Source organism: Scyliorhinus torazame, chromosome 20, assembly GCF_047496885.1.
Source record: "Scyliorhinus torazame isolate Kashiwa2021f chromosome 20, sScyTor2.1, whole genome shotgun sequence".
NCBI lineage: Eukaryota > Metazoa > Chordata > Chondrichthyes > Carcharhiniformes > Scyliorhinidae > Scyliorhinus > Scyliorhinus torazame.
The window spans coordinates 22,670,260-22,694,547 of NC_092726.1; the positions used below are offsets into that span (position 1 = coordinate 22,670,260).

General features: G+C 53.6%; 1 protein-coding gene across 10 annotated transcripts in view; it reads left to right on the forward strand.

The window, feature by feature from the left end:
* Positions 1-24,288, forward strand: part of dmtn (dematin actin binding protein) — a 74,665-nt gene that overhangs the window by 11,111 nt on the left and 39,266 nt on the right. For 2 of the 10 annotated variants that reach the window (XM_072485936.1, XM_072485928.1), the window contains 4 exons: positions 12,092-12,174; positions 14,600-14,648; positions 20,417-20,500; positions 22,414-22,569. In XM_072485936.1, the coding sequence (XP_072342037.1) occupies positions 14,640-14,648; positions 20,417-20,500; positions 22,414-22,569 (249 nt within the window). In that variant the 5' untranslated portion in view covers positions 12,092-12,174; positions 14,600-14,639. Of the gene's footprint in view, positions 1-2,002; positions 2,180-12,091; positions 12,180-14,599; positions 14,649-20,416; positions 20,501-22,413; positions 22,570-24,288 lie in introns of those variants that run through there. The other 8 variants (XM_072485931.1, XM_072485933.1, XM_072485932.1 and 5 more) reach the window with 7 other exon arrangements.

Consider the following 24,288-nt stretch of genomic DNA (forward strand, 5'->3'; position numbering starts at 1 on the left):
GTTCGTGGTAAACTTTTTAGGTGAGAACGGTAGCGGCGCCGTCACCAGCGCCTCTAAACTCGTCCCTTTACAGGACTTTCTCTCCAGTCTTTCCCACGCCGCTCCCTCACCCTCCATCATCCATTTACGTATCATTGCCACATTGGCGGCCCAGACCTTGTGCTTTTTAAGATACTTCTTTCTTTTCGTTATTGTTTGGGCCGATTTCTCCCAATTTCTTACTGACCGCATGAGCCCAAATCAGCAGGAGGCCAGGTGAACTGCTCAGACACAAACATTATCTACGGCCTTCCTGAAGAGTGAACCGACAACTTTATATCGACACCGCACCTTCAGTCTCATTCAATGTCCCAAGGCCTGAGAAAGCAAAAGTAAGACATGAAGCTGTGTACAGTGATATGGGTAGCACAGTGGTTAGCACTGCTGCCTCACAGCGCCAGGGACCCGAGTTCGATCCAGGCCTTGGGCCCTGTCTGTGCGGAGTCTGCACATCCTCCCCCGTGTCTGCGTGGGTTTCCTCCGGGTGCTCCGGTTTCCTCCCACAGTCCAAACATGTGCAGGTTAGGTGGATTGGCCCTGATCAATGGCTCCTTCGTGTCCAAAGGTTTAATGGGGTTACGGGGATAGGGTGGGGGATTGGGCCTAGGTGGGGTGCTCTTTCAGAGGGTCGGTGCAGACTCGATGGGCTGAATGGCCTCCTACTGCACTGTAGGCATTCTGTGATTAGGGAAGGTGGCCAAAAGCGTGGCCAAGGAGGTAGATTTTAAGGAGCACCTTCAGGGGTAGAGATTATGGAGAGGATTCCCCAAGGCATGATTCTGGCATTTGCCTGGCCTTCTTCACACCTCCCGCCTCTTGGCTCTCGCTCAGCAGGCCGGGCCTCGAGCCTCGGTGACCCTGCCTGCTCCTGGCTGGCTGCCAGGCTGCTGGCTAACTAGCCTGGTGGCCTCCGTTCTTTTGGGGGTTGCTTGCCCGTCCTACCTCCTCACACCTGGCCTGGAGGTCGAGAGTCGTCCTGCTGCTCCCCATGACGGCTGTCAACCAGCGCCTCCTCCTGGCCTCGCTGAACGCTTGGCGGCTGAGGCGGACTTACATTTTGAGGGCGCATACAGACACCTCCCAGTTAGCCCTCCCCCCCTCAGAAATTGTCCAGGGCCCCACGCTGCAGTCCTGTAAGCATCCGCTTAAGGGGTTAGATGAATGCAAGCTGTTGCTGAGATTGCTTTTATCATAGAATCATCATAGAATTTACAGTGCAGAAGGAAGCCATTCGGCCCATTGAGTCTGCACCGGCCCCTGGAAAGAGCACCCCACTCAAGCCCACACCTCCACCCTATCCCCATAACCCAGTAACCCACCCAACACTAAGAGCAATTTTGGTCACTAAGGACAATTTAGCATGGCCAACCCACCTAACCTGCACATCTTTGGACTGTGGGGGGAAACCGGAGCACCCGGAGGAAACCCACGCAGACACGGGGGAGAAGGTGCAGACTCCGCACGGACAGTGACCCAGCGGGGAATCGAACCTAGGACCCTGGCACTGTGAAGCAATTGTGCTAACCACTGTGCTACCCTGCTGCCCTTTACGCTTGCATGATGCGTATCGACGCATAAGTTAAGAATGTTTGAGGTCACGAGCGGCTGATTGAAACATCCACCTGCCCACGGTCGGGGCAGCCTTGGGAGGACGGAAGCCAGGCCCTGTGCGGAGAGGCGCGACACGCGTGGCGTTTGCAGGCCACAGGGCTTTGAGTCACAACGGCGTCTGCTGCTGGTGAACCGCACACTGAGCCTGGATGAAGCGTTCGAGCCGACACCTCCCCTCCCTTGCTGCACCCTCGGGAAAGCGGCTGCTTGCCTGCAGGAGCCATGTGCAGATGCAGACCTGGGAGACTGCAGTCTCCATGGCAACAGGAGCAGCAGGCCCAGGGTGGAGGCAGGCTTGTTTTTCTCAGATAAGGCCCTTCAGCTGGGGTGGGGATACACCACTCGAGAGGCACCAACAGAAATAGTTATCTCGCAAGACTTTTTTTTTTCCCGTGGACTGTGTAACACGCAGCCATTTCCTCAGTGTCAGTTGTCAGCTTCATCGCACTGCAGCTTCGAAGGGTGGAATTAAGAGGCCATCATTTGCGTCACTGTGTAGAAGTTAGTGATAAACCAAGCTGCATAAACTGTAAGTACCGATAAGGTGTTTATTTCTGGTTCATCTATTGAGCAAACTATTGCGGGGAGGAAAAAAATCACCTCATTGCCCATTCCAGATCAGGACTCGACAACCCTGAGGCCTCACAGTGAAGGCCTCAAGGCAGTTACAGCACACGAGGAGCCCATTGGGCCCATTGCGCCTGTGTTGTCTCTTTGAAAGACAATTCCATGGAGTCACTTCCCCCTCTATTTTCACCCTGTCACCCCCAAAATGTCACCCACGCAAGTGTTTATTCAATGTGCTCACGGGTTTGCGTAAAGCCAGGGGGACAATTAACGGTTTATTTTCCTGGATGTTCCCGATTTATACTTTCTTTTGTTTCATTCTCACAAAAAAGGCTCTTGTCCTTTTCACATCTTGTGACGTTAACCCATAACAGCCCCTGGTAAACTGCTCCAGGGACAGAGCATTCACAGATCAGTCACTCGGAAAGGCCTAGGCGCAATGGAGGCCTGCAGTTTTGCCCAGCTCACCTCTACCCTCTTTTCTGACCCTCCTAATGTTGAAACCTGGATATCTTGCCATTTAAAACCCGTCAGTACTGAGGGAGTGCCGGAATGTCAGAGGGCCAGTGCTGAGGGACCACTGCACTGTCAGAGGGTTAGTACTGAGGGAGAGCTGCACTGTCAGAGGGTCAGTACTGAGGGAGTGCCGCACTGTCAGAGGGTCAGTACTGAGGGAGTGCTGCACTGTCAGAGGGTCAGTACTGAGGGAGCGCTGCACTGTCAGAGGGTCAGTACTGAGGGAATGCTGGACTGTCAGAGGGCCAGTACTGAGGGAGTGCCGCACTGTCAGAGGGCCAGTACTGAGGGAGTGCTGCACTGTCAGAGGGTCAGTACTGAGGGAGTGCTGCACTGTCAGAGGATCAGTGCTGAGGGAGTGCTGCACTGTCAGAGGGTCAGTACTGAGGGAGTGCTGCACTGTCAGAGGGTCAGTACTGAGGGAGTGCCGCACTGTCAGAGGGTCAGTACTGAGGGAGAGCTGCACTGTCAGAGGGTCAGTACTGAGGGAGTGCCGCACTGTCAGAGGGTCACTACTGAGGGAGTGCTGCACTGTCAGAGGGTCAGTACTGAGGGAGTGCTGCACTGTCAGAGGGTCAGTACTGAGGGAGTGCTGCACTGTCAGAGGGTCAGTACTGAGGGAGTGCTGCACTGTCAGAGGGTCAGTACTGAGGGAGTGCTGCACTGTATAACTGGAGGGCGGAGAATGTGCTGTCAGAGGGACAATACTGACAGAGCACTGCATTGTCAGAGGGACAGTACTGAGGGAGCACTGCACTGTCAGAGGTGCTGCATTTCAGTAGAGACATTAAACTGAGGCTCTCTCTGGTGGATTCCGCGGCTCTCTATAAAATAAAGAGCCGGTGAATTCTGTCAATGCCCTATTTACCCTTCAACCAAAATCACAAACTAAAAAAACAAATAACTGAGTCATGATTGCATGTTGTTAGTGATTACTCCTTGGCTTAGCTACGATCTCAGGTGAGTATTTGATTCAATGTTCTTTGGTGGGTTGGTCTCCAGTCAGACGCAGCAGGCCCAAAACCAGCTCTCCGAGATGCCTCAACTGGGGAGGGCTCCCAAACTAGGCCTTAGGCTCCGAATTTGCTCTTGCGAAGGGCGCCAGACTTTGAAATGCCCGCCTTGCCCGACCAGCCACTGCTGTACTGGAGGCTTAAGCATCCATTCAACCACCTGTACAACTGGCAAAGCGCCAACAGGTTGCCCCAGCCCCATGCTTGAGTTGCCGGCAGTGTGCGGGAGGGCACCCGTGTCCACTGGTTCACCTCGAGAGTTCATGAGAAACTGCCTCAACAGAATGCACTCCATGTGTCAGCAAAACACACTTGGCCAGCGAGGGGGACTAACAATGAGCCGCAAAATCCAGTTCCAGTGTCCAGCAGTTCAGCACAATGCATCCCGCCCACAACGCACAATGCGGGGGGGGGGTGGCAGGGCGGTCATTGCTATTCTCTTAAGCCTGTTAATAATTAAAAGGTCGAGCAAAGCAATAATGGAGGGGGCTGGGCTGTGTCTATTTGTCCCATGAATCACACAGCGTGCATCATTGCAAAGGCAGCTCTCCAGGAATGTTGACGCGTTTCCAGACAAGATAGTGCTTGTTATATAAAGTTACCCTGCCGTGGGTTATTCATGCTGCTCACTGTACATCGACAACGCTGATCTATTACTCTGGTCACCTTCTCCTTCAGTTCAAATCTCCTAGGATGTTGCCTGGTATGGAGGGCGTTAGCTATGAGGAGAGCTTAGATAAATTCGATCTGTTCTCACTGGAACGACGGAGGTTGAGAGGATAGAGGTGTGCAAGATTATGAGTGGCATGGACAGAGTGGACAGTCAGATGCTCTTTCCTAGGGTAGGAGAGTCAAGTACTGGGGGACATAGGTTTAAAGTGCGTGGGGAAAAGTTTAGAGCAGATGTGCGAGGCAAGTTTCTGCACACAGGGTGGTAAATATATGGGAGGCGCTGCCTGGGGAGGTGGTGGGAGCAGCTACGATTGCGGCATCTAAGGGACATCTAGACAAATATATGAATAGGGCGGGAATGGACGGACTCCGTAAGTGCAGACGGTTTTAGTTTAGGCAGGTCCCATGGCTTGGAGGGCCGAAGGGCCTGTTCCTGTGCTGTATTGTTCTTTGTTCTTTCGACTCCTGACTTAAGGCTTTCACTATACTGCGGGAGAGATCTGCGATCTGCGCGCCAAACACTGCCCCAAGTCAGATGGCAGAGGGGAGCCGGAGCTATAGCAACCGTGGTGGGGGTGTGGGTGGCTGCTGAACAGACCCTAATTTCATCAGTGCAAACCTGGCTCTAATGCCGGAGGTTGTGAAGGAGAGGTGGGAGGTCCCCTTCCCAGAGGGTGACAAGAGGAGGCCACCTCGGTCCACCTCTGTTCACCGTCACCCCCATTTGCCTCCAATTACTCCTATTTTCTTACCTCTTTCTCCCCCTCCATCCCAGGGCCTCCATCTTGCGATATTATCATACATGAAGGCAATGCAAGGGTGAATGGAATGTATACAGACAGCCACTAGAGGGAGCTCGTCCTATGAGTATATAAGGGATGACACTGAGCCTTGTGGGACAGACAGACAGAGGGACAGAAGATGAAGGTTGGAGAAGATGATGAGGATTGAGAGAGGGCAGTTGTGTATTTGAGAGTTCTGTTAGTTAGAGATAGCATTGTTTAATATAGTAACCTTCTACTTTTGTAAGGTGAACAAATCTTAGTTTGCAGCGTAATAAATTTATAGTTTTGTTCGTTAACAAAGCTTTGTGTTCTCTATTCAACACTACACATCCAAGCCACCCTGGTGAAGCAGAATAGAGAACACAACACATGTCTTCAAGGAGCACATCTCTCTGGAGGGTCATGTTCTGGAGAGGACAGTAGACCACAACGAGCAAGACCCTGGCAGGAGGATATTGGAGGGCACCCCCTGCCCCCCGCCACCCCCCCCCCAATTGATCCAGGAACTGGACCCAGTCCTCCCTGAGGCTGCCATGCCCCACCAGTTCTGTGTTGCCCAGCCTTGAGGCAGAGGGCATCTGTCCCCTGGGCGATGAGTGATGGCTTACGAGGCGCCGTAGAGATCTCCAGGTGATTCCTGAAAAGATCTTTGACTGCTCCCAATGGGATGAGGTGTGAGGTCCGCACGGAAGGTGGCACAGATTTCCATCAGAGTCGAAAACCTGCAGGCAGACGGGTTTTTAATGAGCCGGTCACGATCTGAATTGGCCTCCGCAAGCAGCGCCCCCCCCCCCCCCGCCCCCCCCCCCAGCCCTCACCCTCCGAAAATGGAGACCCGATTCAGGCCAGGGATACCCAGCCCCCACCCTTATGAATTAGCCCATGTCTCTCTCCAAGCTGCCTCTGGGAGGTGTTGGAAGCCGGTCGACCTCTGACCCTCACACCCTGGGAGCACGGTAGCATTGTGGATAGCGCAATTGCTTCACAGCTCCAGGGTCCCAGGTTCGATTCCAGCTTCGGGTCACTGTCTGTGTGGAGTCTGCACATCCTCCCCGTGTGTGCGTGGGTTTCCTCCGGGTGCTCCAGTTTCCTCCCACAGTCCAAAGATGTGCAGGTTAGGTGGATTGGCCGTGATAAATTGCCCTTAGTGTCCAAAATTGCCCTTAGTGTTGGGTGGGGTTACTGGGTTATAGGGATAGGGTGGAGGTGTTGACCTTGGGTAGGGTGCTCTTTCCAAGAGCCGGTGCAGACTGTGCTCGATGGGCCGAATGGCCTCCTTCTGCACTGTAAATTCTATGAAATTCTATGATAATCTATGATAAGTGACCTCCTCCCGTTTCGGGCCTTGCGGCCAAGATGGGGAACGGCCATCGTGGGCACTGTACCGCTCTCTCTGTCACGTGCTAACTTTCTTTAAGCTCAGTACGAAGTCTTACAACACCAGGTTAAAGTCCAACAGGTTTGTTTCGATGTCACTAGCTTTCGGAGCGCTGCTCCTTCCTCAGGTGAAGCTTTCTTTAAGCTTTAAGCTTTCTTTAAGCTCACACTGTAAGCCACAGGTGCCAAGCAAGGAAACTAGTGCATCTTCTGTGGCCCCCATATAGACAAAAGACGTACAAAGTGGTTGCAGTGTCCTGGGGTCATTAAAGGTGTGATATCAGAACGCAAGTCCCATTATTTCTGCAAGTGTTCAATGCGATCAGCCAGATCGATATTTGTACTCCTTAATTCTCACTGCTGAAGGTCAAACGTGTGCAAAATCAGACTCATAATTCTGATTGTAAATGTCAGGGAGCGTTCTCATGGTTTATGTCAAAGAAGAAGGCCGTTCAGTCTGGTGAGCGTGTTCTGGCTCTTTGCCAGACCAATCCAGAACTGTTCACATGACCCCCATTGTTCCTGGCAGCCCTGTAAATCCGCAGCTTGCTTCCCAGTTCCCCCACTCCTCGCTGACTGCAGGCCCAGATCACAAAACCACGGAATTGTGGCGATGGTCAAGAAGGCCACTCGGCCCATGGAGAGCGCCAGCTCTCCAGACGAGAGCATCGTGAGTCGGTGCCAGTCCCCTGCCTTTCTCCCCGTACGCCTCCACATCGTTTCTGTTCAAGTAATCATCTAACGTCCCTCCGGAAACGTTTCTCATCTCTGCAACCTGTCTGGTGAACCTCTTCCGCACTCGCTCCAATGTGTTCACAATGTGGGAGGGTGAATTGTGCCGAGGATGCAGGGATCCTACAGCAAGATCTGGACAGGTTGGGCGAGTGGGCAAACCAATGGCAGATGCAGTGTAATTTGGATAAGTGTGAGGTTATTCATTTTGGAAGCAAAAACAGGAAGGCAGATGACTACCTGAATGGTTGTAAATTGGGAGAGGGGAGTGTGCAGCGGGACCTGGGTGTCCTTGTACACCAGACGCTGAAGGTAAGCATGCAGGTGCAGCAGGCGGTAAAGAGGGTTAATGGTATGTTGGCCTTCATTGCGAGAGGTTTCGAGTATAGAAGCAGGGATGTTTCACTGCAATTGTATCGGGCCTTGGTGAGGCCACACCTGGAGTATTGTGGAGCAGTTTTGGTCTCCGTCTCTGAGGGAGGATGTTCTTGCTCCCGAGGGAGTGCAGCGAAGGTTTACCAGACTGATTCCAGGGATGGCGGGACTGACGTACGAGGAAAGATTGACTAGGTTGGGATTGTTCTCGCTGGAGTTCAGAAGAATGAGGGGGGGATCTCATAGAGACTTATAAAATTCTAACAGGACGAGACAGGGTCGATGCAGGGAAGATGTTCCCAATGATGGGTGTGCCCAAAACCAGGGGTCACAGCCCGAGGATTCAGGGTAAACCATTTCAGACAGAGATAAGGGGCGAAATTCTCCGTAATCGGTGCGATGTCCGCCGACCGGCGCCAAAAACGGCGCAAATCAGTCCGGCATTGCGCCGCCCCAAAGGTGCGGAATCCTCCGCATCTTGAGCGGCCGAACTCTAACCTTGAGGGGCTAGGCCCGCGCCGGACTGATTTCCGCCCCGCCAGCTGGCGGGAAAGGCCTTTGGTGCCCCGCCAGCTGGCGCGGAAATGACATTGCCGGGCGGCGCATGCGCGGGAGCGTCAGCGGCCGCTCACGGCATCCCCGCGCATGCGCAGTGGAGGGAGTCTCTTCTGCCTCCGCCATGGTGGAGACCGTGGCGAAGGCGGAAGGAAAAGAGTGCCCCATGGCACAGGCCCGCCCGCGGATCGGTGGGCCCCGATCGCGGGCCAGGCCATCGTGGGGGCACCCCCTGGGGCCAGATCGCCCCAGGACCCCGGAGCCCGCCCGCGCCGCCTTGTCCTGCCGGTAAGAGAGGTGGTTTAATCCACGCCGGCGGGACAGGCATTCCAGCAGCGGGACTTCGGCCCATCTGGCCAAACCGGCGCGGCGCGATTCCCGCCCCCGCCGAATCTCCGGTGCCGGAGAATTCGACAACCGGCGGGGGCGGGATTCACGCCAGCCCCCAGCGATTCTCCGACCCAGTGGGGGGTCGGAGAATCTCGCCCAAGGAGACATTCCTTCACACAAAGAGTGGTGAGCCTGTGGAATTCATTGCCACAGGAAGTAATTGATGCTAACACATTGAATATATTCAAGAGGCGGCTGGATATAGCACTTGGGGAGAATGGGATCAAAGGCTATGGGGGGGGAGCAGGATTAGGCGATTGAGTTGGATGATCAGCCATGATCGTGATGAATGGCAGAGCAGGCTCGAAGGGCCAAAAGGCCTCCTCCTGCTCCTATCTTCTATGTATCTATGTATGTATCTATGTATGTATCCTTCCTGAAGTGTGGCGCTCAGAACAGTACTCTATATTCCAGCTGAGGTCTAACTAGTGTCTTGTATAAGTTCAGCATAACCTCCTCGCTCTGCTATCCTGTGCGACTCTTTGTCAAGCTGTATTCTTTTTTAAATGGTCTCTCCACCTCCACCTTTACTGACATACGTACATATACACACAGGTCCCTTTGCTCCTGCACAATTATTTAATATCGCTTGTCCATGTTCTCCCTACCAAAATGAACCTTTTCAAGTTGGAAGTTCATCAGTCTGTTGGCTTTCGTTTTAAAAAATTAATTCTTTGCTGAGACACGGTTGTCGGCGGGTGTCGTGTCGTTCCCCCATTACATATTTCCCTTGAGCGGTTTGCCAGGCCATTCGAGAGGGCAGTGAAGGGGCGACCACCTTAATGCGGGCAGGTCTGGAGGCGCACCAGGGCGGGTCAGGCCTCCTCCCCTGGAACGGGAACCGAGGCGGCTGGGCAAATCTCAGCAGGTCTGCCAGCATCTATCAGGAGAGAGGGAGCGTCCACGCTTCGAGTCCACCGGCTCTTCATCAGAACTGAAAGGACGGAGAGCTGCAACAGGAAATAGCGCCCCCTGCTCCAGAATCCACAGTACTTCGCCTTCCCTGAAGATTGGTTTTCAGAACATAAGAACGTAAGAACTAGGAGCAGGAGTCGGCCACCTGGCCCCTCGAGCCTGCTCCGCCATTCAATGAGACCATGGCTGATCTTTTGTGGACTCAGCTCCACTTTCCGGCCCGAACACCATAACCCTTAATCCCTTTATTCTTCAAAAAACTATCTTTATCTTAAAAACATTTAACGAAGGAGCCTCTACTGCTTCACTGGGCAGGGAATTCCATAGATTCACAACCCTTTGGGTGAAGAAGTTCCTCCTAAACTCAGTCCTAAATCTACTTCCCCTTATTTTGAGGCTATGCCCCCCGGTTCTGCTTTCACCCGCCAGTGGAAACAACCTGCCCGCATCTATCTTATCTATCCCCTTCATAATTTTATATGTTTCTATAAGGTCCCCCCCGCATCCTTCTAAATTCAAGAATGAATAATAATTCCCATTACTGGGACGAGCTTTACATTCTAGATTTATTCATTGAATTTATTATCCACCAGCTGCTGTGATGGGAGTTCAGTGGAGTACAAGTTGAAGGCATGCCCTCAGAGCTTGTTGCCGCAGGCCTCTGGTTCCATTACCACGACCCTCGCCGGGGTGGGAACACACGCCAACGACGCCGGCGGAACCCGGCGGGCACTCGGCCCGTCGAGCGCGGAGAATCGCCGCGGGGGGGGGGCGCTTTCAACGGCCCCCCGACCCGCGCTGTGGCGACCGTGCCGGCGCGATTGGCGGCGATTCTCCGGTCCGGTGTCGGGGCAGCGTGGTGGGATTCTCCCGGCGCGGGCTCAGAGAATCACGGCCGATATTTCTGCTGTACTTGCAGTGACCTTAACCTACTTTTCAACTCAGTGATGTGTTCTCTTTGGTATATCAGCAGCCAATTTGCACCAACAAATGTCACTCAAATGGTAAAGGGGTTGAATGACCAGGTAATCTGTTTTGATTGAGGGTTGAGAGTTGGACAGGACAACTTTAGATGGGACGATGGGGATCTTTCACTTTCTCCCACTGCAATGGAACCACCTCACTTTCATGTTTCATCTCAAAGACGGCGATTCTGACGGTATAGAACTCTGTCAATACTGCACCTCTCACAGTTTAGGGTTCCTGACAGTGCAGCACTCCCTCAGTACTGACCCTCTGACAGTGCAGCACTCCCTCAGTACTGACCCTCTGACAGTGCAGCACTCCCTCAGTACTGACCCTCTGACAGTGCAGCACTCCCTCAGTACTGACCCTCTGACAGTGTAGGTCTCCCTCAGTACTGACCCTCTGACAGTGCAGCACTCCCTCAGTACTGACTCTCTGACAGTGCAGCACTCCCTCAGTACTGACCCTCTCACAGTGCAGCACTCCCTCAGTACTGACCCTCTGACAGTGCAGCACTCCCTCAGTACTGACCCTCTGACAGTGCAGCACTCCCTCAGTACTGACCCTCTGACAGGGCAGCGCTCCCTCAGTACTGAGCCACTGACAGTGCAGCACTCCCTCAGTACTGACCCTCTGACAGTGCAGCACTCCCTCAGTACTGACCCTCTGACAGGGCAGCGCTCCCTCAGTACTGAGCCACTGACAGCTCAGCACTCCCTCAGTACTGACCCTCTGACAGTGCAGCACTCCCTCAGTACTGACCCTCTGACAGTGCAGCACTCCCTCAGAACTGACCCTCTGACAGTGCAGCACTCCCTCAGTACTGACCCTCTGACAGTGCAGCACTCCCTCAGTACTGACCCTCTGACAGTGCGGCACTCCCTCAGTACTGACCCTCTGACAGTGCAGCACTCCCTCAGTACTGATCCTCTGACAGTGCAGCACTCCCTCAGTACTGATCCTCTGACAGTGCAGCACTCCCTCAGTACTGACCCTCTGACAGTGCGGCACTCCCTCAGTACTGACCCTCTGACAGTGCAGCACTCCCTCAGTACTGATCCTCTGACAGTGCAGCACTCCCTCAGTACTGACCCTCTGACAGTGCAGCACTCCCTCAGTACTGACCCTCTGACAGTGCGGCACTCCCTCAGTACTGACCCTCTGACAGTGCAGCACTCCCTCAGTACTGACCCTCTGACAGTGCAGCACTCCCTCAGTACTGACCCTCTGACAGTGCAGCACTCCCTCAGTACTGACTCTCTGACAGTGCAGCACTCCCTCAGTACTGACCCTCTGACAGTGCAGCACTCCCTCAGTACTGACCCTCTGACAGTGCAGCACTCCCTCAGTACTGACCCTCTGACAGTGCAGCACTCCCTCAGTACTGACCCCCTGACAGTGCAGCACTCCCTCAGTACTGACCCTCTGACAGTGCGGCACTCCCTCAGTACTGACCCTCTGAGAGCACAAAGCTTCCTCGGTACTGGCCCACGAAATTGGTGAAGACAGGGCATGACCTGTAGATTCCTCACAAGTCTAATAAACGCAGAGAAATTAATGCCTTGTTTTCATTCACAGAGTAGAAAGGATCACACAGCCTGTGCAGGATGTCAGAGGAGGAGCAAGTCTTTCAGAAAGCATTGACGTTCACCATATAACTGGTACAGTATATGTCTGTAATCTGTTGTGCAGGATTCACAATGTTAATGCTCTCTCCTTTCATTGTACACACTGATGGTCAGCAGCAATATTCACCGCTTGAACTATATTAGTTCCTTCGACACAAAATCAATCTGGGGTGATCAGAGAGGGCCAGACAAACCAGCAGCGAGTCCTTGAGCCAGTCTTAGGGGACGGACCCAGAAGATTGAGATCCAGCTGGTAGAAATTCAGAGAAATCCTTCACAAATTAAAAAAGATCAGGGGCGGCGGGGCGGCACCGTGGTCAGCACTGCTGCCTCACGGCGCCGAGGTCCCAGGTTCGATCCCGGCCCCGGGTCACTGTCCGTGTGGAGTTTGCACATTCTCCCCGTTGATGTGTTGGGTGCTCTGGATCCGTGGAACACATACAGGCCACCAACACTTAAAATAGTGCACAACTATTTCATTAAGCTAGAAACTATTGAACATTCTTTCACCGTGGGTTAACACGATGTTAGATTAAACTAAAGACCTATGCCTGTCCGAACCAGTCTATGCACTCAGCACATGTTGAAGATCTGTGCTGTAAGCTGTAAGCTCTGTCCTTCTGAGAGGCTGCATCCCGAATGAGCGGGAAAACTGATGCCCTCTGTCTTTATAGTGAGTGTGCTGTAACTGGTGATTGGCTGCGGTGTTGTGTGTGTTGATTGGTCCCGCTGTGTGTCCATCAGCGTGTGTGTCTGCACCATGATATACTGGTGTATATTATGACACCCGTGTCTGCATGGGTCTCACCCCCACAACCCGAAGATGTGCAGAGTAGGTGGATTGGCCACGTCAAATTGCCCCTTAAATGAATAAATAATTTTGGAATAATCTTATCACTTGCCTAAAATAAAACTTTGATTGAAAGTACATCGATCATTCCAAGTTGCGCCACAGGTCATTCAAAAAAGCCACACAAGCATTGGGCTTTATTTCGAGAAGATCAATGTTAAAGGTTTCTCACCCTGCATCAATCTGTGGTTAGACCACATCGAGAGCACTGCGTGCGGTTCTGGTCACCATATTATAGAAAAGATATAGAGGCACTGGAGACGGTGGGGGGGGAGGTTTACAGGGATGATCCCAGCAATGTGTGTGTTTACATGTCAGGGAAGGATTGACAAGCCGGGTCTCTTTTTCTCTTGAAAAAAGGGGGCTGATCAGGTGACCTAATCGAGCACTCTCAAATTCTGAATGGTTTTCTACGGCGCGAATACAGAGAATATTTCCTCTTGTGGGGGAGGAGAACAGCATAACTCAAGACCGTTGATGTAAGATTGTCACCGAGAAATCCAATCGGGAATTCAGAAGAAACTTGTTGCCTCAGCGAGTGGAGAGAATGTGGAACTCGCGACCACAGGGAGTGGTCAGAGTGAATAGTGTGGCTGCATTTAAGGGGAAACAAACAAAGATCTGAGGGAGATGGGGATAGAGGGTTATGGTGGTAGATTTAAATGAATAAAGATGGGAAGGGGGTTTGAGTGGCGCAGAAACCCCAGTATGGGCTGGGTGGGCTGATTGGCCTGTTGCTGTGACGGATATTCCACTTTGAAAGAAATTTTGAAAGGAAACTCTCAGATCTTCCATGGGGGCAGAAGGTTGAGCTCCAGTATAGACACGTGCACAAGGCAAGTTTGTCCACCATGTTACGCATGACCTCTGGCCACTAGGTGGCATTGTAAACCCATCATGCGACCCTGGGAGTTGGGAGTAGGTTGCGCTGGGAGATAGACAATAGTTGTTTAGTCGTTTATTATTTAATTGATCCGAGTTATCGAATTACACAGTTGTTTTACAATAAATTATTTTACACTATATGTTCTGTCGGTCATCATTCATTTCGGCCAGTCTTTTTTAAAATAAATTTAGAGTAGCCAATTATTTTTCTTTTTCAATTAAGGGGCAATTTAGCGTGGCCAATCCACCTATCCGGCACATCTTTGGGTTGTGGGGGTGAGACCCACGCAGACACGGGGAGAATGTGCAAACTCCACACGGACAGAGACCCAGGGCCGGGATTCGAACCCAGGTCCTCAGCGCTGCAATCCCAGTGCTAACCGCTGCGCCACATGTCGCCCTTCCACTTCAGCCAGTCTCCAGAATATGACACTTCAGGTGATCAGAACCGACCCGCAGCATGCAATTAAACACACCTCAAGAAGGAATATTGGCCATGGTAGGGGTAAACAGCACAGATTCACCAGCATGACACCAGGATTTGAATGGGTGAAATTACACGGACAGTTTGCACTGGTTTGATTTGTCTTGACTTAAGAAGGTTGAGATGATTAAAGTACTTTTAAAATATTTGGATGGGGCAGATATAGACAAACTTACTTAGAAAGAGCCTCAGGAAGAAATAACCAATGTTTTCCATCTCATTTTGCATTCTCTACCTAGATTCGTTGGCAGATCACAGAGAGCGGCTGCGATTGTAAACATGCAGAAGGTAGGATTAATATCGGAGATTTTCTACATCGCAATGTGGGCGCCTCAATTCTCGGCTGGTGAAGCCACTTTGGACATGCCAACAACTGCGGTCTTTGACTTAACTCAGTTGCTGTGGGCTGTTCTGAATGGGATGTACACTCCCGGGGATTCCCTGTAAATACTGACACACTCCCAGGGATTCCCTGTAAATACTGACACACTCCCGGGGATTCCCTGTAAATACTGACACACTCCCAGGGACCCCCTGTAAATACTGACACACTCCCGGGGTACCCCCTGTAAATACTGACACACTCCCCGGGGACCCCCTGTGAATACTGACACACTCCCGGGGGACCCACTGTAAATACTGAGACACTCCCCGGGACCCTTTGTAAATACTGACACACTCCCGGGGGACCCCCGTGTAAATACTGACACACTCCCGGGGACCCCCCTGTAAATAGTGACACACTCCCCGGGGACCCCCTGTGAATACTGACACACTCCCGGGGGACCCACTGTAGATACTGACGCACTCCCCGGGACCTTTTATAAATACTGACACACTCCCGGGGGACCCCCGTGTAAATACTGACACACTCCCCGGGGACCCTGTGTAAATACTGACACACTCTCTGGGGACCCTGTGTAAATACTGACACACTCTCCGGGGACCCTATGTAAATACTGACACACTCCACGGGACCCCCTGTGAATACTGACACACTCCCAGGGACCCCCTGTAAATACTGACACACTCCCCCGGATCCCCTGTAAATACTGACACACTCCCGGGGATTCCCTGTAAATACTGACACACTCCCAGGGACCCCCTGTAAATACTGACACACTCCCCCGGATCCCCTGTAAATACTGACACACTCCCAGGGACCCCCTGTAAATACTGACACACTCCCGGGGACCCCCTGTAAATACTGACACACTCCCGGGGACCCGCTGTAAATACTGACACACTCCCCGGGACCCACTGTAAATACTGACACACTCCCGGGGACTCCCTGTAAATACTGACACACTCCTGGGGGACCCCTGTAAATACTGACACACTCCCCGGGAACCCCTGTAAATACTGACACACTCTCCGGGACCCCCTGTAAATACTGACACACTCCCGGGGGACCCCTGTAAATACTGACACATTCCCGGGGGACCCCTGTAAATACTGACACACTCCCGGGGACCCCCTGTAAATACTGACACACTCCCGGGGACCCCCTGTAAATACTGACACACTCCCGGGGGACCCCCTGTAAATACTGACACACTCCCGTGGACCCCCTGTAAATACTGACACACTCTCCGGGACCCCCTGTAAATACTGACACACTCCCCGTGACCCCCTGTAAATACTGACACACTCCCCGGGACCCCCTGTAAATACTGACACACTCCCCGGGACCCCCTGTAAATACTGACACACTCCCGGGGGACCCCCTGTAAACACTGACACACTCTCCGGAACCCCCTGTAAATACTGACACACTCCCCGGGACCCCCTGTAAATACTGACACACTCCCCGGGACCCCCTGTAAATACTGACACACTCCCCGGGACCCCCTGTAAATACTGACACACTCCCGGGGGACCCCCTGTAAACACTGACACACTCTCCGGGACCCCCTGTAAATACTGACACACTCCCCGGGACCCCCTGTAAATACTGACACACTCCCCGGGACCCCCTGTAAATACTGACACACTCCCCGGGACCCCCTGTAAATACTGACACACTCCCCGGGACCCCCTGTAAATACTGACACACTCCCGGGACCCCCTGTAAACACTGACACACTCCCGGGACGCCCTGTAAATACTGACACACTCTCCGGGACCCCCTGTAAATACTGACACACTCCCCGGGACCCCCTGTAAATACTGACACACTCCCCGGGACCCCCTGTAAATACTGACACACTCCCGGGGGACCCCCTGTAAACCCTGACACACTCTCCGGGACCCCCTGTAAATACTGACACACTCCCCGGGACCCCCTGTAAATTCTGACACACTCCCCGGGACCCCCTGTAAACACTGACACACTCCCGGGGACCCCCTGTAAATACTGACACACTCTCCGGGACCCCCTGTAAATACTGACACACTCTCCGGGACCCCCTGTAAACACTGACACACTCCCGGGGACCCCCTGTAAATACTGACACACTCCCGGGGGACCCCTGTAAATACTGACACACTCCCAGGGATCCCCTGTAAATACTGACACACTCCCCGGGGCCCCCTGTAAATACTGACACACTCCCCCGGGGACCCCCTGCAAATACTGACACTCCCCGGGGTCCCCCTGCAAATACTGACACACTCCCCGGGGGACCCCCTGTAAATACTGACACACTCTCGGGGACCCCCTGTAAATACTGACACACTCCCCGGGACCCCCTGTAAATACTAACACACTCCCCGGGGGACCCCCTGTAAATACTGACACACTCCCGGGTACCCCCAGTAAATACTGACACACTCTCCGGGGGACCCCACTGTAAATACTGACACACTCCCGGGGATCCCTCTGCAAATACTGACACACTCCCCGGGACCCCCTGTAAATACTGACACACTCCCCCGGGGACCCCCTGTAAATACTGACACACTCCCGGGGACCCCCTGTAAATACTGACACACTCCCGGGGGACCCCCTGTAAATACTGACACACTCCCGGGGACCCCCTGTAAATACTGACACACTCTCCGGGACCCCCTGTAAATACTGACACACTCCCCGGGACCCCCTGTAAATACTGACACACTCCCCGGGACCCCCTGTAAATACTGACACACTCCCCGGGACCCCCTGTAAATACTGACACACTCCCGGGGGACCCCCTGTAAACACTGACACACTCTCCGGAACCCCCTGTAAATACTGACACACTCCCCGGGACCCCCTGTAAATACTGACACACTCCCCGGGACCCCCTGTAAATACTGACACACTCCCCGGGACCCCCTGTAAATACTGACACACTCCCGGGGGACCCCCTGTAAACACTGACACACTCTCCGGGACCCCCTGTAAATACTGACACACTCCCCGGGACCCCCTGTAAATACTGACACACTCCCCGGGACCCCCTGTAAATACTGACACACTCCCCGGGACCCCCTGTAAATACTGACACACTCCCGGGGGACCCCCTGTAAACCCTGACGCACTCTCCGGGACCCCCTGTAAATACTGACACACTCCCCGGGACCCCCTGTAAATTCTGACACACTCCCCGGGACCCCCTGTAAACACTGACACACTCCCGGGGACCCCCTGTAAATACTGACACACTCTCCGGGACCCCCTGTAAATACTGACACACTCTCCGGGACCCCCTGTAAACACTGACACACTCCCGGGGACCCCCTGTAAATACTGACACACTCCCGGGGGACCCCTGTAAATACTGACACACTCCCAGGGATCCCCTGTGAATACTGACACACTCCCCGGGGCCCCCTGTAAATACTGACACACTCCCCCGGGGACCCCCTGCAAATACTGACACTCCCCGGGGTCCCCCTGCAAATACTGACACACTCCCCGGGGGACCCCCTGTAAATACTGACACACTCTCGGGGACCCCCTGTAAATACTGACACACTCCCCGGGACCCCCTGTAAATACTAACACACTCCCCGGGGGACCCCCTGTAAATACTGACACACTCCCGGGTACCCCCAGTAAATACTGACACACTCTCCGGGGGACCCCACTGTAAATACTGACACACTCCCGGGGATCCCTCTGCAAATACTGACACACTCCCCGGGACCCCCTGTAAATACTGACACACTCCCCCGGGGACCCCCTGTAAATACTGACACACTCCCGGGGATCCCTCTGCAAATACTGACACACTCCCCGGGACCCCCTGTAAATACTGACACACTCCCCCGGGGACCCCCTGTAAATACTGACACACTCTCGGGGGACCCCCTGTAAATACTGACACACTCCCGGGGTCCCCCTGTAAATACTGACACATTCCCCGGGGGCCCCCACTGTAAATACTGACACACTCCCCGGGGGACCCCACTGTAAATACTGACACACTCCCCGGGACCCCCTGTAAATACTGACACACTCACAGGAATCCCCTGTAAATATCTGGCCAATTCAGCAAAGAAAACATCCTTGAAGTGTGGAAGTCTTCGAGTTCGGGTCAGTGGTACTAACCTGATTGACGATTGTCACAATATCTTCAGTTCACTGCTGGTAATTTGCCTCGGCCTGTGGGTCAGTGTCAGTTCAGCAGTCAGTCAGCAGGACGTGTTCCGTTGCTCGGTCAAGCTGTGACTGGGTGGGAGAGAAGCAGATGATCAATGCTTGCAAAGCTGTTCCTTGGCCCCGACTTGACCTCGGAACGCCTGACGCACAGAGCGGGAAGAATTACTCCACTGAAAGTAATATCCTGGAAACATCCACCAGCATTGCAGTAATCTTTGGTCTGCAGGTCCTTTTGTTGCTGATACCCGTTTAGCGTAGATCAAACCATATGAGGAATGCGCAGTTTGCTCAATCAACCATAAATATATATTTCTTTAATTCATTGACAGGATGTGTAGTGTTGCTGGCAAGGCCAAAATTTATTGCCCATCCCTAATATCCCTTGAGATTAGTTCGCGCGCCACGTTGTAGACAATGGAGCGCTCGGCCGTTTCAGAGGTGAATTCAGAGTCACATATCGGGAAAACCAGGAGGTATGAACAGCAGATGTCCTGCCCGAAAGGACATGAATTGAACCCGATGGGTTTTTTCCCACAATTCAGCAGTCCCACAGCCGCCATCATTGATATTAGGGGCTGGTTTAGCACAGTGGGCTAAACAGCTGGCTTCTATTAGAATATAGAACATACAGTGCAGAAGGAGGCCATTCGGCCCATCGAGTCTGCACCGACCCCCTTCAGCCCTCACTTCCACCCTATCCCCGTGGCCCAATAACCCCTCCTCACCCAATTTTGGACACTGAGGGCAATTTAGCGCGGCCAATCCACCTCACCTGCACGTCTTTGGACTGTGGGCGGAAACCGGAGCACCCGGAGGAAACCCACGCCGACGCGGGGAGGACGTGCAGACTCCGCGCAGACAGTGACCCAAGCCGGGAATCGAACCCGGGACCCTGGAGCTGCGAAGCCACAGTGCTAGCCACTTGTGCTACCGTGCTGCTAGGTTGCAGAACAAGGCCAGCAGCGCGGGTTCAATTCCCGTGCCGGCCTCCCCGAACAGGCTCCGGAATGTGGCGACGAGGGGCTTTTCACAGTAACTTCATTTGAAGCCTACTCGTGACAATCAGCGATTGTTATTAACTCTTTACTTTGAACTGAATTTGAATTCCTGTGGTGGGATTCAAACTCAGCGAGTGGTTAGGATCTGGAATGAGAGTGCGGTGGAGGCTGGTTCAATCGAGGCTTTGAAGAAGGAATCAGGTGGTTGTTTGAACAGGAGGAATGTGCAGGGTTACGGGAGAATGGAGCTTTGTGAATTGCTCATTCGGAGGGATCAGGATGGGCTCGACGGCCCCTTCTGCACGGTAACAATTCTGCCGTTATGTTTCCAGGTCATTCGTCCAGGTCTCCCAATCACCAGTTTCGTAAGGTAACCACTACGTGGCCATTCCCGTCAATATTGGTGCTGTAGGTGTCAAATAAAATTCAGACAATGCGCCAAAGTGGAGACTGTTTTCACAGAATCCATCTCAACAGCTGCATTGAACTTACATTCATCCACCTAACACTCTTCCTGTATTTCCTTTAAGTCACAGCAGTCTCACACATCACCAGGAAGTGTCTGCCCCAACCGTCCACTGAGCACCCCTGGATCTCCAGGTTCGACAATATGTGTGAGTACGGTTCACCTGGCAGTGGACATGACTGTGTGTAGCTGTTGGCTTATTACATTGCTGTGCGCATGTGTTGCATCAATGCCTTGCTGTGTACAGACGTTGGTTGGTTACCCTGCTGCTTACAGATGTTGGTTGGCTACTTTGCTGTGTACAGATGTTGGGTAATTGCCCTGCTGTGCACAGTTGTTGGGATCATTGCCTTGCTGTGAGATGTTGGACCATTGCCCTGCTGTGCACAGGTGTTGGGATCATTGCCTTGCCGTGTACAAACGTTGGATCATTGCCTTGCTGTGTACAGATGTTGGATCATTGCCCTGCTGCATACAGATGTTGGTTGGCTACTTTGCTGTGTACAGATGTTGGGTAATTGCCCTGCTGTGCACAGTTGTTGGGATCATTGCCTTGCTGTGAGATGTTGGACCATTGCCCTGCTGTGCACAGATGTTGGGATCATTCCCTTGCTGTGTACAAACGTTGGATCATTGCCTTGCTGTGTACAGATGTTGGATCATTGCCCTGCTGTGCACAGATGTTGGGATCATTGCCTTGCTGTGTACAGATGTTGGATCATTGCCTTGCTGTGTACAAACGTTGGATCATTGCCTTGCTGTGTACAGATGTTGGATCATTGCCTTGCTGTGCCCAGATGTTTTACTTGCTCGGTGCTGTCAGAAGTGGCTGGTGCAGCGCGGGCTGACAAATTATTTCTTTCAACAGGCCGTTTTTTTGTGATCATTTATGGAGAGCGTTGAGGTTTTCCCGTTTTCTGATTAACTGTTTTGGAAACCAGTGTTGTGAGCAGAACAGTTGAACATGGGTTGAGTGGGCTGCACGCGTTTCGAGCCTGGGCAATTTTAACTCCAGCATCCCGTTTATACCATTCAGCTATTCCCCTGTTTAATTCCTGTGGTGAGATCCAAAGTCAGTGTGTGGTTAGGATGTGGAGTCGCAGCCTGAGGGTGTGGTGGAGGCAGTTTCAATCGAGTCTTTCACAAAGGAATTAGAAGAGGGCGCAGTGGTTAGCACTGCGGCCTCACGGCGCCGAGGTCCCGGGTTCGATCCCGGCTCTGGGTCACTGCCCGTGTGGAGTTTGCACATTCTCCCCCGTGTCTGCGTGGGTCTCGCCCCCACAACCCAAAGATGTGCAGGGTAGGTGAATTGGCCACGCTAAATTGCCTCTTAGTTGGAAATAATGAATTGGGTCCTTAAATTTAAAAAAAAGGAATTAGTTAGTTACTTGAAAAGGAAGAATGTACTAGGCTGGGGAATGACACTGAGTGACGCATTAGCAACTGACGCACTGGCGAGGGTGGAGGTTTGGATGACGGGACTGAGGGGAGGTTCTTAGCTTGTCAGGCATGGGTTTGAAGAAAGAGCGAGAGGTGCAGGTGGAGCACAGTCCAGGGCAGGGGTTACCACGCCCTTCCCTCTGACGAACCTGCTACTGCTCGCCTTCTCTCCTCTCCCCTCTCCGTTCCTACGCTCCCCTCCTCTCTTTCCACTCCTTCCTTCCCCTGCTTCCTCTGTCTGTATTAGGGGTCTTGACTCAGGAGATATCCCCGTTGGGAGATATTGGCAGTAAGTCCAAGTTAAATCAGAGAGAAAGGAGAGGGTAATATGGTGACACATGGATGCATTTCGGCTCCTATTAGGAGCTTGACGCCATTTTGAACAATGTACCGGCGCTGAGGACCCGGGTTTGATTCCCAGCCCTGGGTCACAGTCCGTGTGGAGTTTGCACATTCTCCTAGTATCTGCGCGGGTCTCACCCCCACAACCCAAAAGATGTGCAGGTTAGGTGGATTGGCCGCGCTAAATTGCCCCTTAATGGGAAAGAGAAAGATTTTTTAAAAATTAAACAATGTCGACAGGTGGAACGGGCTGCTATAATTCTCTCGTCTGTCCCACAGGCGAAGATGGACAATGAGGTGCTGCCTTACAAGGAGTTGGCTGCAATCCCGAAAGACAAGGCAATATTGGAGATTGAACGGCCAGACCTCATGATCTACGAACCACATTACAGCTACTTCTGCGCCGAGAGGCCGGAGCCACAGGGGTCGGCTGAGGTACATTCATTCGTTTGAAGAAAAAGAGGGCGGGATTCTCCAGTCGGCGACGCCGAAATCGCGTTCGGCGATCGGCCGGAGAATCCCCGATTCCGGCAAAATCGGGAGCGGCGCCGCTTTTGCGATGCTCCTCCCCCTCAGCAACGGCGTACTCTACGCCGCAGGCTGCACGCACAGCCTGGGGATGTCAGCTGAGGCCCTCCCCCAATGGTCCGCTCCCGATGGGCCGAGTTCCCGACGGCGTGGGACCCTTATCCCTTTTTGTTCCCGTGATCCCGGCGTGACGGCTGTCCACTGGGCCCAGCGCCGCCACAGTCGGTGGGGAGGGGGGGGAGCCGTTCCGCGGGCCTTCGTCGGGGGCTGCTGGGGGGGGCGGACTGGTAGGGGGTGGTCCGGGGGTGGCGAGGCTGGTTACAGGGGGGGGGCCGTTGTTGGCAGGCCGTGTCCACGGGCAGCCGGCCCCATGTTGCACGGTGCGGCCACTGAAGGCCGGGGGCTTTACGCTGCTCGGCTGCGAGCCTCCCACCAGATGGAGGATCGGTTAGACCTCAAGAAGGTGGCTCACCACCATTATCTCAAAGGCAACCAGGGATGGACAACAAATACTGGTCCAACCACTGATGCCCACATCCCACAAATGTTTTTTAAATGCCATGTAGAAGGCCATGGAGTCATACAGTCATCATGGCACAGACGGGGAACATTTGGCCCACCAAGTCCATGCCGGCTCCCTCTGAGCAGTCCGGCCAGGTCCCTTTCAGTCACCACAGCACCCAACTGCAACTCGACTGGAATGCCTACCCACCCTAGTATTGTCAAATGCTGCCCTCCAATGGATTGCAGATCCATTTCGCCATTGCCCCCCGGACGAGGGCTGCGGTTTGAACATTCTGCGTTGCTGTCAATGTCTGAGCCAAAAGGGCGTCCCTGTGGAGCGAGGATCAGAGGACAGACCGAGCCCCTCGGACTGCTCCGAGTGTGAGCTCTCGAACAGACAACACAATTGCGGACGAATTTGGAGCGATTTGCACAATGACGGGGGGAACTGAATGGATCGCTGCCCATCCCATTGTTGACAACACCGTAAATCACCAAATTCCTTTTAATTCATTCACGGGATGTAGGTGTCACTGAGGTGGGCCCGGCGTTTAGTGCCCACCCTGAATGACCCTTGAACTGAGTGGTTCTCTCGGCCATTTGAGAGGGCATTTTAAAGTGTTAACTACAATGCTGTGGGTCTAGAGACACATGTAGGCCAGACCGGGTAAGGACGGCAGATTTCCGTCCCGAAAGGACATTAGTGAACCGGATGGGTTTTTACGACAATCGACAACGGTTTCACGGTCATCATTAGACTTTTGATTTCAGGGGCGCGATTCTCCGACCCCCCCACCGGGTCGGAGAATCGCCGGGGGCCGGCGTGAATCCCGCCCCCGCCGTGTCGCGAATTCTCCGCCACCGGAGATTCGGCGGGGGCGGGAAACGTGCCGCGCCGGTCGGCGGGAATCCCCCGGCGATTCTCCGGTCCGCGATGGGCCGAAGCCATCCCACCACTCCAGCCGGCGTGGATTGAACCACCTTTGGGACAGCGGGTCACGGCGGCGCGGGCGGGCTCCGGGGTCCTGGGGGGGCGCGGGGCGATCTGGCCCCGGGGGGTGCCCCCACGGTGGCCTGGCCTGCGATCGGGGCCCACCGATCCGCGGGCGGGCCTGTGCCGTG